The following is a 13640-nucleotide window of genomic DNA, read 5'->3' on the forward strand; positions in this document are numbered from 1 at the left end:
AGGTCAATGGTATAGCAGTCTGTTACTGTTAGAGACAGGACATATAGTATAGAAGGTCAATGGTATAGCAGTATGTTACTGATAGAGACATATAGTATAGAAGGTCAATGGTATAGCAGTCTGTTACTGATAGAGACAGGACATATAGTATAGAAGGTCAATGGTATAGCAGTCTGTTACTGATAGAGACATATAGTATAGAAGATCAATGGTATAGCAGTCTGTTACTGATAGAGACAGGACATATAGTATAGAAGGTCAATGGTATAGCAGTCTGTTACTGATAGAGACATATAGTATAGAAGGTCAATGGTATAGCAGTCTGTTACTGATAGAGACAGGACATATAGTATAGAAGCTCAATGGTATAGCAGTCTGTTACTGATAGAGACAGGACATATAGTATAGAAGATCAATGGTATAGCAGTCTGTTACTGATAGAGACAGGACATATAGTATAGAAGGTCAATGGTATAGCAGTCTGTCACTGATAGAGACATATAGTATAGAAGATCAATGGTATAGCAGTCTGTTACTGATAGAGACAGGACATATAGTATAGAAGGTCAATGGTATAGCAGTATGTTACTGATAGAGACATATAGTATAGAAGGTCAATGGTATAGCAGTCTGTTACTGATAGAGACAGGACATATAGTATAGAAGGTCAATGGTATAGCAGTCTGTTACTGATAGAGACAGGACATAGAGTATAGAAGGTCAATGGTATAGCAGTCTGTTACTGATAGAGACAGGACATATAGTATAGAAGGTCAATGGTATAGCAGTCTGATACTGATAGAGACATATAGTATAGAAGGTCAATGGTATAGCAGTCTGTTACTGATAGAGACAGGACATATAGTATAGAAGGTCAATGGTATAGCAGTCTGTTACTGATAGAGACATATAGTATAGAAGGTCAATGGTATAGCAGTCTGTTACTGATAGAGACATATAGTATAGAAGGTCAATGGTATAGCAGTCTGTTACTGATAGAGACAGGACATATAGTATAGAAGGTCAATGGTATAGCAGTCTGTTACTGATAGAGACATATAGTATAGAAGGTCAATGGTATAGCAGTCTGTTACTGATAGAGACATATAGTGTAGAAGGTCAATGGTATAGCAGTCTGTTACTGATAGAGACATATAGTGTAGAAGGTCAATGGTATAGCAGTCTGTTACTGATAGAGACATATAGTATAGAAGGTCAATGGTACAGCATTCTGTTACTGATAGAGACAGGACATATAGTATAGAAGGTCAATGGTATAGCAGTCTGTTACTGATAGAGACAGGACATATAGTATAGAAGGTCAATGGTATAGCAGTCTGTTACTGATAGAGACAGGACATATAGTATAGAAGGTCAATGGTATAGCAGTCTGTTACTGATAGAGACAGGACATATAGTATAGAAGGTCAATGGTATAGCAGTCTGATACTGATAGAGACATATAGTATAGAAGGTCAATGGTATAGCAGTCTGTTACTGATAGAGACAGGACATATAGTATAGAAGGTCAATGGTATAGCAGTCTGTTACTGATAGAGACATATAGTATAGAAGGTCAATGGTATAGCAGTCTGTTACTGATAGAGACAGGACATATAGTATAGAAGATCAATGGTATAGCAGTCTGTTACTGATAGAGACATATAGTATAGAAGGTCAATGGTATAGCAGTCTGTTACTGATAGAGACAGGACATATAGTATAGAAGATCAATGGTATAGCAGTCTGTTACTGATAGAGACATATAGTATAGAAGGTCAATGGTATAGCAGTCTGTTACTGATAGAGACATATAGTGTAGAAGGTCAATGGTATAGCAGTCTGTTACTGATAGAGACATATAGTATAGAAGGTCAATGGTACAGCATTCTGTTACTGATAGAGACAGGACATATAGTATAGAAGGTCAATGGTATAGCAGTCTGTTACTGATAGAGACAGGACATATAGTATAGAAGGTCAATGGTATAGCAGTCTGTTACTGACAGAGACATATAGTATAGAAGATCAATGGTATAGCAGTCTATTACTGATAGAGACAGGACATATAGTATAGAAGGTCAATGGTACAGCATTCTGTTACTGATAGAGACAGGACATATAGTATAGAAGGTCAATGTTAAACAGTACATAAAGTCTATAACCTTCTCTCTCTATCGCCGTAGTACACACAAGATACATTCTACACATTGCATTGGTGCAAAACAATGAGCGTTTTGTGTGATGTCATCTGAATAGGTATGCTGACATATAGCCAGCAGTCTGTCTCCTGTTTAGCCAATGAATGGAAGGAAGATTCAAAAATGACATTAAATCCCTATTAAGTGCCTGTCTGTGGCTTGCTAGTGCTAGTTTATATGATGTGTAGTCTACATACAGCTGGCTGAAATAGCTTCATGTAACTCCCCTCCTGAACAAATAACATTAAATCACTAAACAACCTGCTTGTGTCATGTTTATGTTCGCAATAGCCTACTGTTACAACAGACAAAGAGCTGCGTCTGTTTCAACTTCTGTGTAGAAGGAGCAGCAGAGTCAAGGAGTGACTGACCACGGAGCAGCAGCAGAGTCAAGGAGTGACTGACCACGGAGCAGCAGAGTCAAGGAGTGACTGAGCACAGAGCAGCAGCAGGGTCAAGGAGTGACTGAGCACGGAGCAGCAGCAGAGTCGAGGAGTGACTGAGCACGGAGCAGCAGCAGAGTCAAGGAGTGACTGACCACGGATCAGCAGCAGAGTCAAGGAGTGACTGACCACGGAGCAGCAGCAGGGTCAAGGAGTGACTGAGCACGGAGCAGCAGCAGCAGAGTCAAGGAGTGACTGACCACGGAGCAGCAGCAGGGTCAAGGAGTGACTGACCACGGAGCAGCAGCAGAGTCAAGGAGTGACTGACCACGGAGCAGCAGCAGGGTCAAGGAGTGACTGACCACGGAGCAGAAGCAGGGTCAAGGAGTGACTGACCACGGAGCAGCAGCAGGGTCAAGGAGTGACTGACCACGGAGCAGCAGCAGGGTCAAGGAGTGACTGACCACGGAGCAGCAGCAGAGTCAAGGAGTGACTGACCACGGAGCAGCAGCAGAGTCAAGGAGTGACTGACCACGGAGCAGCAGCAGGGTCAAGGAGTGACTGACCACGGAGCAGCAGCAGGGTCAAGGAGTGACTGACCACGGAGCAGCAGCAGAGTCAAGGAGTGACTGACCACGGAGCAGCAGCAGAGTCAAGGAGTGACTGACCACGGAGCAGCAGCAGAGTCAAGGAGTGACTGACCACGGAGCAGCAGCAGAGTCAAGGAGTGACTGACCACGGAGCAGCAGCAGAGTCAAGGAGTGACTGACCACGGAGCAGCAGCAGAGTCAAGGAGTGACTGACCACGGAGCAGCAGCAGAGTCAAGGAGTGACTGACCACGGAGCAGCAGCAGAGTCAAGGAGTGACTGACCACGGAGCAGCAGCAGAGTCAAGGAGTGACTGACCACGGAGCAGCAGCAGAGTCAAGGAGTGACTGACCACGGAGCAGCAGCAGAGTCAAGGAGTGACTGACCACGGAGCAGCAGCAGAGTCAAGGAGTGACTGACCACGGAGCAGCAGCAGAGTCAAGGAGTGACTGACCACGGAGCAGCAGCAGGGTCAAGGAGTGACTGAGCACGGAGCAGCAGCAGAGTCAAGGAGTGACTGAGCACGGAGCAGCAGGTGAAATGAGTGACTGAGCACGGAGCAGCAGGTGAAAGGAGGCTAAGTGGATAGCATAGTTTTTGCAAAAGGAAGTCGGGTTCCAGAATTGCAGCCATTCCGAAACAAGAATAAAGTCTCTAGAAACCAGTGACTTTCAAGCCACACAGTAGAACAGAGCATAGCAATGGAATGAATAGAACTAATATTCCCATTCCAAGTCAACGTTCCGTGATGGGTGGAGTGGTGGCCATATTGATTGTACTGCCAAATGGCAGTGATCTGAGGAGCTTCTCCCCATTCTAGTTCTTCTCCTCATCTTCTGTTTGGCTGGAGGGACCTGTACTGTGGGTCCAGTCAGGGATCTGGTAACCAGTGTAGCCTCAAATCCAGACCTGTTTCGTGCCAATATTCCACTCCTTGTACTCCGTATCATATGCTAAACATGTTGGGGATATGACACAGGGTACAATAAGTGGAATGTTAGCACAGACTGGTAGCTAGGCTAGAGAAAAGTTAGCACAAACAGACTGGTACCAAGGCTAGAGAAAAGTTAGCACAAACAGACTGGTACCCAGTTCCAGTAGTCTATACTCCGGCTCCAGACAGTTTACCTGCTACTCCAAAGGGTCTCCTCAGCCCAGAGGTCAGCTTCTTGGTGTTGTTGTCACGTAGCTCCATCCGTCCAACTCTAACAATCTGACACACAAAGCTGATCTTCTCTCTCTTTAAATCCTCACTCCCAAGGTCCTGGAGAACAACGACAACAACAAATAGACTCAGCGGTGGAATTGGAGGAGAAAAACCACCCAAGTCTACCTGTAAACGTCTTGTATTCCTACACAACTTCAGTTACAGCGGGAAACAAATCATTTATAAAAATAGAAATAGAAAATAGAAAGGCAACATTGCAACAATTGTGTAATGATGCTGTTTAATCAGCTTGTTGACATGCCACACCTGTCAGATGGATGGATTAACATGTCAGAGCTTTTTGTGCATACGGAACATTTCTGGGATCTTTTATTTCAGCTCATGAAACATGGGACCAACACTTTACATGTTGTGTTTATATTTCTGTTCAGTGTGGATAGAAGTGTTTCTTAATTGTGGTCCTGGGGACATAAAGGGCTGCACATTTTAGTTCTCCCCGAGTACTATACACCTGACGGAAAGCTAGATGAAAAAGATGAGGTGAACATTTGAACGGGGATGTGTCGTGCCAGGGAACAACAAACAAACCCCTCGTTGGGTCCCCAGGACCAGGATGAGGAAACGCTGAGAAAGAGTAAAGCTATTGTATATTACCATGGAGCTTAGCTGTCCAATTGTTCCTTTACACTACACCCAACACAGTGAATGAGTCAGTATTACCATGGTAACAGTACTGTCCAACTGTTCCTTTACACTACACCCAACACAGTGAATGAGTCAGTATTACCATGGTAACAGTACTGTCCAACTGTTCCTTTACACTACACCCAACACAGTGAATGAGTCAGTATTACCATGGTAACAGCCCAACACAGGAAGCTGCTGAGGGGAGGACGGATCATAATAAATGGCTGGAACGGAGTAAATGGAATGGTTTAAAGCACACAGAAACCATGTGTTTGATACCATTCCATCCAGACATCACTATGAGCCTGTCCTCCCCAATTAAGATGCCACCAGCCCCCTGTGCTGCCAAAGTGCACATTCAAAATTTGACTTATTGTACACAATTCCAGTTACATTGACTCTGAATCATTAGGATGAGGCCAATAAAGACATCATCCGCTATCCAATCTGGTTTTAGTTCCTCATCAAGGCAGATCTGTATATTAGGCTGCAGCAGTAAAACCACCAGGCTGATCTGTTTATTAGGCTGCAGCAGTAACACCACCAGGCTGATCTGTTTATTAGGCTGCAGCAGTAAAACCACCAGGCTGATCTGTTTATTAGGCTGCAGCAGTAACACCACCAGGCTGATCTGTTTATTAGGCTGCAGCAGTAAAACCACCAGGCTGATCTGTATATTAGGCTGCAGCAGTAAAACCACCAGGCTGATCTGTTTATTAGGCTGCAGCAGTAAAACCACCAGGCTGATCTGTTTATTAGGCTGCAGCAGTAACACCACCAGGCTGATCTGTTTATTAGGCTGCAGCAGTAAAACCACCAGGCTGATCTGTTTATTAGGCTGCAGCAGTAACACCACCAAAAGACTGATCTGTTTATTAGGCTGCAGCAGTAACACCACCAGGCTGATCTGTTTATTAGGCTGCAGCAGTAAAACCACCAGGCTGATCTGTTTATTAGGCTGCAGCAGTAAAACCACCACCACCAGGCTGATCTGTTTATTAGGCTGCAGCAGTAACACCACCAGGCTGATCTGTTTATTAGGCTGCAGCAGTAAAACTACCACCACCAGGCTGATCTGTTTATTAGGCTGCAGCAGTAACACTACCAGGCTGATCTGTTTATTAGGCTGCAGCAGTAACACCACCAGGCTGATCTGTTTATTAGGCTGCAGCAGTAACACCACCAGGCTGATCTGTTTATTAGGCTGCAGCAGTAACACTACCAGGCTGATCTGTTTATTAGGCTGCAGCAGTAACACCACCAGGCTGATCTGTTTATTAGGCTGCAGCAGTAACACTACCAGGCTGATCTGTTTATTAGGCTGCAGCAGTAACACCACCACCAGGCTGATCTGTTTATTAGGCTGCAGCAGTAACACCACCAGGCTGATCTGTTTACTAGGCTGCAGCAGTAACAACAACGACAGCGAGCCAGGCTGATCTGTTTACTAGGCTGCAGCAGTAACAACAACGACAGCGAGCCAGGCTGATCTGTTTACTAGGCTGCAGCAGGAACAATAACGACAGCGAGCCAGGCTGATCTGTTTACTAGGCTGCAGCAGGAACAACAACGACAGCGAGCCATGCTGATCTGTTTACTAGGCTGCAGCAGGAACAACAACGACAGCGAGCCAGGCTGATCTGTTTACTAGGCTGCAGCAGGAACAACAACGACAGCGAGCCAGGCTGATCTGTTTACTAGGCTGTAGCAGGAACAACAACGACAGCGAGCCAGGCTGATCTGTTTACTAGGCTGCAGCAGGAACAACAACGACAGCGAGCCAGGCTGATCTGTTTACTAGGCTGCAGCAGGAACAACAACGACAGCGAGCCAGGCTGATCTGTTTACTAGGCTGCAGCAGGAACAACAACGACAGCGAGCCAGGCTGATCTGTTTACTAGGCTGCAGCAGGACCAACAACGACAGCGAGCCAGGCTGATCTGTTTACTAGGCTGCAGCAGGAACAACAACGACAGCAAGCCAGGCTGATCTGTTTACTAGGCTGCAGCAGGAACAACAACGACAGCGAGCCAGGCTGATCTGTTTACTAGGCTGCAGCAGGAACAACAACGACAGCGAGCCAGGCTGATCTGTTTACTAGGCTGTAGCAGGAACAACAATGACAACAGCGAGCCAGGCTGATATGTTTACTAGGCTGCAGCAGGAACAACAACGACAGCGAGCCAGGCTGATCCGTTTACTAGGCTGCAGCAGGAACAACAACGACAGCGAGCCAGGCTGATCTGTTTACTAGGCTGCAGCAGGAACAACAACGACAGCGAGCCAGGCTGATCTGTTTACTAGGCTGTAGCAGGAACAACAACGACAGCGAGCCAGGCTGATATGTTTACTAGGCTGCAGCAGGAACAACAACGACAGCGAGCCAGGCTGATCTGTTTACTAGGCTGCAGCAGGAACAACAACGACAGCGAGCCAGGCTGATCTGTTTACTAGGCTGCAGCAGGAACAACAACGACAGCGAGCCAGGCTGATCTGTTTACTAGGCTGTAGCAGGAACAACAACGACAGCGAGCCAGGCTGATCTGTTTACTAGGCTGCAGCAGGAACAACAACGACAGCGAGCCAGGCTGATCTGTTTACTAGGCTGCAGCAGGAACAACAACGACAGCGAGCCAGGCAGGGCTGAGAGTTAAGGCAGGGCTGAGAGTTAAGGCAGCAGTTTTCGCCCCCAAATTGCTTTAACTCCCTATTTAATTGTGTCCATGGTTCATGTCCTGCTGTGATCCATGCTGTGCCGCCAGTGTAGCGAGCGGAGCAGCAAGTAGCGGGCGCCAACTTGCTCGTCGTACGTAGGCGCTTGGTAACCCGGCTGCCCTTGGCCAGCCATTAGTAGAGAGGTGACATTTGACAAACAAGCCGGTTCGCTCTGGGTCGTTCTCTTTCTTTCAAAGCCGGGGAGCTTCACAAACACCTCCCCCTCAAACAGGGGGGTACACGCACGCACGCACACGCACGCACACACACACACGCACACCCCTCATGACAGGGCTGGGTAAACACACACACACACACACCAACACCCCTCATGACAGGTCTGGGTAAACAAGCATGCAGAAGCAGCCAACACTCTACATATACTTACGGTGAAGACTGATCTCAGGTTATGGAGCTGGTCTATGTCTTTGACCAGGCCTTGACTGGACCATCGCACCAGGTAATTCTCACTGGAAGGGGAAGAACCAACATGAACCTTTTAACTTTACAATCTGGCATCACAAATCAACTCTCTAGTCTCTTGATGAACAAATGATAATCAACTGACTAATGTCGTACACAGGTGAGACATTTCATAAACACTATTTGTTGCTGTAAATCCTGGAACAATAGCAAATCCCCAGGCAGGCTAGCAGCTGGGTCTGTTCTGTAACGTTCCTGGCTCTGGACTCAGGCCTAGGACAATACTATTCCCATGATTCAGAGGTTTTCCAGAAATCCTGATGAGAGCATTCCCAGAATAGTGAGGAAATAAGCAGGGGGGAATCCTCCAACTGGGATTTCAGGAAAACCTGGGAAATTTGAGAAAGTGTCCAGAACTCTTGCGACCCTTGGCTTACCTGATAAACTTTAACCCTCAGAGGGTCATAGAGGAACATACCTGATGACCTTTAACCTTAAAAGGAATAAACCACTCAAAACTACTAACTCCTATAATTTACAGTTAAATAAAAACAATATTTTTTTGTTCGTTATAATAAGGTTGGTAGTAACTTGTGAAAATCGTTGCGGAAATCTGTTGAAGCTCAAGTCGACTACAAAAGCCACAATGCAACGCTCTCCCTATGGGCTCTATGTACTGTACATGATGACCTTTAACCCTATGATGTCATAGAGGTTACATACCTGATGAACTTTGACTCAACAGGGTCGTAGAGCGACATGAGGACCTCTGCATCTTCTCCGATCTTACACACCACGTTCTTCAGGGTGACGAATAGAGCGAAGGACGGGGTCTGGGCGAACTTGGCCTGCCTGCTCAGATCTACATTCTGTTTCTGAGACTGTCCCAGGGAGAGGAGGAGGAGGAAACAGAGATGTTGTATTTAATACAGGAGTCCAGTAGTCTTCACTAGCCTTACTGTCATTTCATCTGGGCCACGGGGCTATGAAGGTTAAAGAAGGTTGAGAATCACAAACACAAAAGAGACATTTGAAGGTGACTCTTAGCTAGTTTTCAGCACTGAGGATGGACACAGTGACTGGACTGTTATTCCCCATCAGTCAGACCCATCTTAGTTAGACTGGACTGTTATTCCCCATCAGTCAGACCCATCTTCATTAGACTGGACTGTTATTCCCCATCAGTCAGACCCATTTTCATTAGACTGGACTGTTATTCCCCATCAGTCAGACCCATCTTCATTAGACTGGACAGTGACTGGACTACTACTCCTTCAAGACTGTTGGAAAAGCATTCCAGGTGAAGCTGGTTGAGAGAATGCCAAGAGTGTGCAAATCTGTCATCAAGACAAAGGGTGGCTACTTTGAAGAATCTCAAATATAAAATATATTTTGATTTGTTTACCACTTCTTTGGTTACTACATGATTCAATATGTGTTATTTCATAGTTTATGTCTTCACTATTATTCTACAATGTAGAAAATAGTAAAAAATGAAGAAAAACCCTGAATGCGACAATGACCGGCAGTGTATGTGACAATGACCGGCAGTGTATGTGACAATGACCGGGAGTGTATGTGACAATGACCGGCAGTGTATGTGACAATGACCGGCAGTGTATGTGACAATGACCGGCAGTGTATGTGACAATGACCGGCAGTGTATGTGACAATGACCGGCAGTGTATGTGATAATGACCGGCAGTGTATGTGATAATGACCGGGAGTGTATGTGATAATGACTGGTAGTGTATAGGATAATGACTGGTAGTGTATGTGATAATGACTGGTAGTGTATGTGATAATGACTGGTAGTGTATGTGATAATGACTGGTAGTGTATGTGATAATGACTGGTAGTGTATGTGATAATGATTGGTAGTGTAGGGGCATCTGAAAGAACACATTAACATTCATGGTGATGACCTGAGAACATGTAATATTGCTCCATGTTGACGCAAAGACAGAGATGGAAAGGTCACACAAGATGACTCCTCATAGCTGAAGGGCACTTAACCAATTTAGAGTCACTTCATAGGCTGAGCCCCAAATGGCACCATAATCCCTATAGGGCCCTGGTCAAAAGTAGTGCTTTATATAGGGAATAGGGTGCAATTTAGGATGCAGATTCAGGGAGGAGGAGGAGAGAATGGCAGGGGAGAGGATGTGACTGGGAGAGAGAGAGTAGAAGAGAGGAGGTGGCAGGGAGAGAGAGAGAGGAGGTGGCAGGGAGAGAGAGAGAGAGGAGGTGGCAGGGAGAGAGAGAGAGAGGAGGTGGCAGGGAGAGAGAGAGAGAGGAGGGGGCGGGGAGAGAGAGAGAGGAGGGGGCGGGGAGAGAGAGAGAGAGGAGGTGGCGGGGAGAGAGAGAGAGAGGAGGTGGCGGGGAGAGAGAGAGAGAGGAGGTGGCGGGGAGAGAGAGAGGAGGTGGCGGGGAGAGAGAGAGGTGGCGGGGAGAGAGAGGAGGTGGCGGGGAGAGAGAGGAGGTGGCGGGGAGAGAGAGGAGGTGGCGGGGAGAGAGAGGAGGTGGCGGGGAGAGAAAGGAGGTGGCGGGGAGAGAGAGAGGAGGTGGCGGGGAGAGAGAGGAGGTGGCGGGGAGAGAGAGGAGGTGGCGGGGAGAGAGAGGAGGTGGCGGGGAGAGAGAGGAGGTGGCGGGGAGAGAGAGGAGGTGGCGGGGAGAGAGAGAGGAGGTAGCGGGGAGAGAGAGAGGAGGTAGCGGGGAGAGAGAGAGGAGGTAGCGGGGAGAGAGAGGGGAGGTGGCAGGGAGAGAGAGAAAAGAGGTGGCAGGGAGAGAGAAAAGAGGTGGCAGGGAGAGAGAGAGGAGATGGCGGGGAGAGAGAGGGGAGGTGGCAGGGAGAGAGAGAGGAGGTGGCAGGGAGAGAGAGAGGAGGTGGCAAGGAGAGAGAGAGGAGATGGCAGGGAGAGAGGTGGTGGCAGGGAGAGAGAGGAGAAGAGAGGAGATGGCAGGGAGAGAGGAGGTGGCAGGGAGAGAGAGGAGGTGGCAGGGAGAGAGAGGAGAGGACTGGGAGAGAGAGGAGAGGACTGGGAGAGAGAGGAGAGGACTGGGAGAGAGAGGAGAGGACTGGGAGAGAGAGGAGAGGACTGGGAGAGAGAGGAGAGGACTGGGAGAGAGAGGAGAGGACTGGGAGAGAGAGGAGAGGACTGGGAGAGAGAGGAGAGGACTGGGAGAGAGAGGAGAGGACTGGGAGAGAGAGGAGGTGGCTGGGAAAGAGAGGAGGTGGCTGGGAAAGAGAGGTGGCTGGGAAAGAGAGGAGGTGGCTGGGAAAGAGAGGAGGTGGCTGGGAGAAAGAGGAGAAGAGAGGAGGTGGCAGGGAGAGAGAGGAGGTGGCAGGGAGAGAGAGAGGAGGGTCGGGAGAGAGAGTAGGAGAGGAGGTGGCGGGGAGAGAGAGGAGGTGGCAGGGAGAGAGAGAGGAGGGTCGGGAGAGAGACTAGGAGAGGAGGTAGCAGGGAGAGAGAGAGAAGAGGGTCGGGAGAGACTAGGAGAGGAGGTGGCAGGGAGAGAGATGGCAGATGTTCATGACGTGTCACATACAGGAGGTGAGAGGGAGAAGGCCTGAATAGAACACAGCAGTACATCATCTCACACAGAGAATCTCATTCCACATCGCTATCTCTCACTGGGGAGACCATGAGGCAAAATGGGATGTTTTATTTGTTTTATTTGTTATTTTCTGTAACATATCGTTGACGTGATGTTCTGCTTGCTCGTTGGGAGCGAGGCCAGGTTACTGTAAAATCGCTGCTGATGTAAATAGGGGTTTATAAACGAATATGATTGATTGATTAATGAAGTGAATAAAGTGATTGATGTCTGACTCTCTGAAGTTGACCTTTTCCTCTTGGATCCTGTCCTCTATCTGTTTGGAGGCAGCTTCATGGGCTCTGAAGAGAGAGACGGTGCTGGTAGAGTCGGGGTCCAAGATGTTGCCATCTTTATCTCTCACCACAAGGTCTAGATCCAGGTACCTGATATACAAGGAGAGGGAGAGGGAAGAGAGAGGGAGGACAGAGAGAGAGGGAGGAGAGAGAGAGGGAGGGTGGGAGGAGAGGGAGGAGAGAGAGGGAGGAGAGAGAGGGAGGAGAGGGAGGGGAGAGAGGAGAGAGAGGGAGGAGAGATATTTTTCCCTCAGATTACTCAGACCCACAAAGCATTCGAAAACAAACCCAATTTTGATAAACTCCCATATCTACTGGGTGAAATACCACAGTGTGCCATCACAGCAGCAAGATGTGTGACCTGTTGCCACAAGAAAAGGTCAACCAGTGAAGAACAAACAATATTGTAAATACAACCCATATTTATGCTTATTTATTTTTCCCTTTTGTACTTTAACCATTTGCACATCGTTACAACACTGTATATAGACCTAATATGACATTTGGAGTGGGAGAGAGGAGAGACAGAAGGAGAAGGAGAGAGAGAGAAAAGGAGAAAGGAGAGGCAGCGAGAGAGAGGAGAGGCAGAGAGAGAGAGAGAGGAGAGGCAGAGAGAGAGAGAGAGGAGAGGCAGAGAGAGAGAGAGAGAGAGAGAGAGAGAGAGAGAGAGAGAGAGAAGGCGAGGCAGAGAGAGAGTAGAAAGGCGAGGCAGAGAGAGAGAGTAGAAAGGCGAGGCAGAGAGAGAGAGTAGAAAGGCGAGGCAGAGAGAGAGAGTAGAAAGGCGAGGCAGAGAGAGAGAGTAGAAAGGCGAGGCAGAGAGAGAGAGAGGGGAGAAAGGAGAGGCAGAGAGAGAGAGAGGAGAAAGGCGAGGCAAAGAGAGAGAGAGGGGAGAAAGGAGAGGCAGAGTGAGGGAGAAAGGAGAGGCAGAGAGAGAGAGGCAGAGAGAGAGAGAGAGAGAGAGAGAGAGAGAGGGAGAAATGAGAGGCAGAAAGAGAGGGAGAAATGAGAGACAGAAAGAGAGGGAGAAGGAGAAAGGGCGAGAGAGAGCAGACAGCCAACATCACATTGCTTTTGCTACTGCCTGGGCCTTTTGCCTTCTCATAAAAAACACCCGTCACACAGAGAGATAAGAAGGTTGGCAGAGTAGGAGGAAAGAGGGAGGGAGGGAAAGAATCAGAGAGATAGAGCAGAGAAAAACGGAGAGAGTCAGATGGGGAGAGTCAGACGGAGAGAGAGAGAGAAAAGAGAGAAGAGGTAGTCTACACAGCAGTGAAGTGAACAGGGCTCATCTGAAGGACAGATCCGACAGACTCTCCACTCATCTGGTCAGACTCAGAGGAGCGGGGAGCTGAGGAGCGGGGGAGACGGCGTGTATGAGCCAAACCCCCGGGCAGAGACAGCGGGGGAGACTGAGGAGCAGGGAGGTGGCTTATATGAGCCAAACCCCCGGGCAGAGACAGACAGAAAAATAAGAGGACCTTTCAATTTCTGAACAGGGAGTGTGAGATGCTGGGCTTCCTCCCGCTCTTCTTTTCCTCTCTTCCTCCATCTCTAGAGCTCTGTTTTCAGCTCCACCTCTTCC

The 13640-nt window shown here is 47.9% G+C and overlaps 1 protein-coding gene across 2 annotated transcripts in view; it reads right to left on the reverse strand.

Annotated features, from left to right (window-relative positions):
• Positions 1–13640, reverse strand: part of LOC106591860 (dedicator of cytokinesis protein 1) — a 747377-nt gene that overhangs the window by 688071 nt on the left and 45666 nt on the right. For both annotated transcript variants that reach the window (XM_045687698.2, XM_045687696.2), the window contains exons 7-10: positions 12013–12148; positions 8889–9046; positions 8131–8212; positions 4301–4436 (exon numbers count right to left, since the gene is read on the reverse strand). In XM_045687698.2, coding sequence (XP_045543654.2) covers positions 4301–4436; positions 8131–8212; positions 8889–9046; positions 12013–12148 — 512 coding nt within the window. The remainder of the gene's footprint in view (positions 1–4300; positions 4437–8130; positions 8213–8888; positions 9047–12012; positions 12149–13640) is intronic.

Source organism: Salmo salar, chromosome 01 (genome assembly GCF_965601325.2).
Source record: "Salmo salar chromosome 01, fSalSal1, whole genome shotgun sequence".
Classification (NCBI taxonomy): Eukaryota; Metazoa; Chordata; class Actinopteri; order Salmoniformes; family Salmonidae; genus Salmo; species Salmo salar.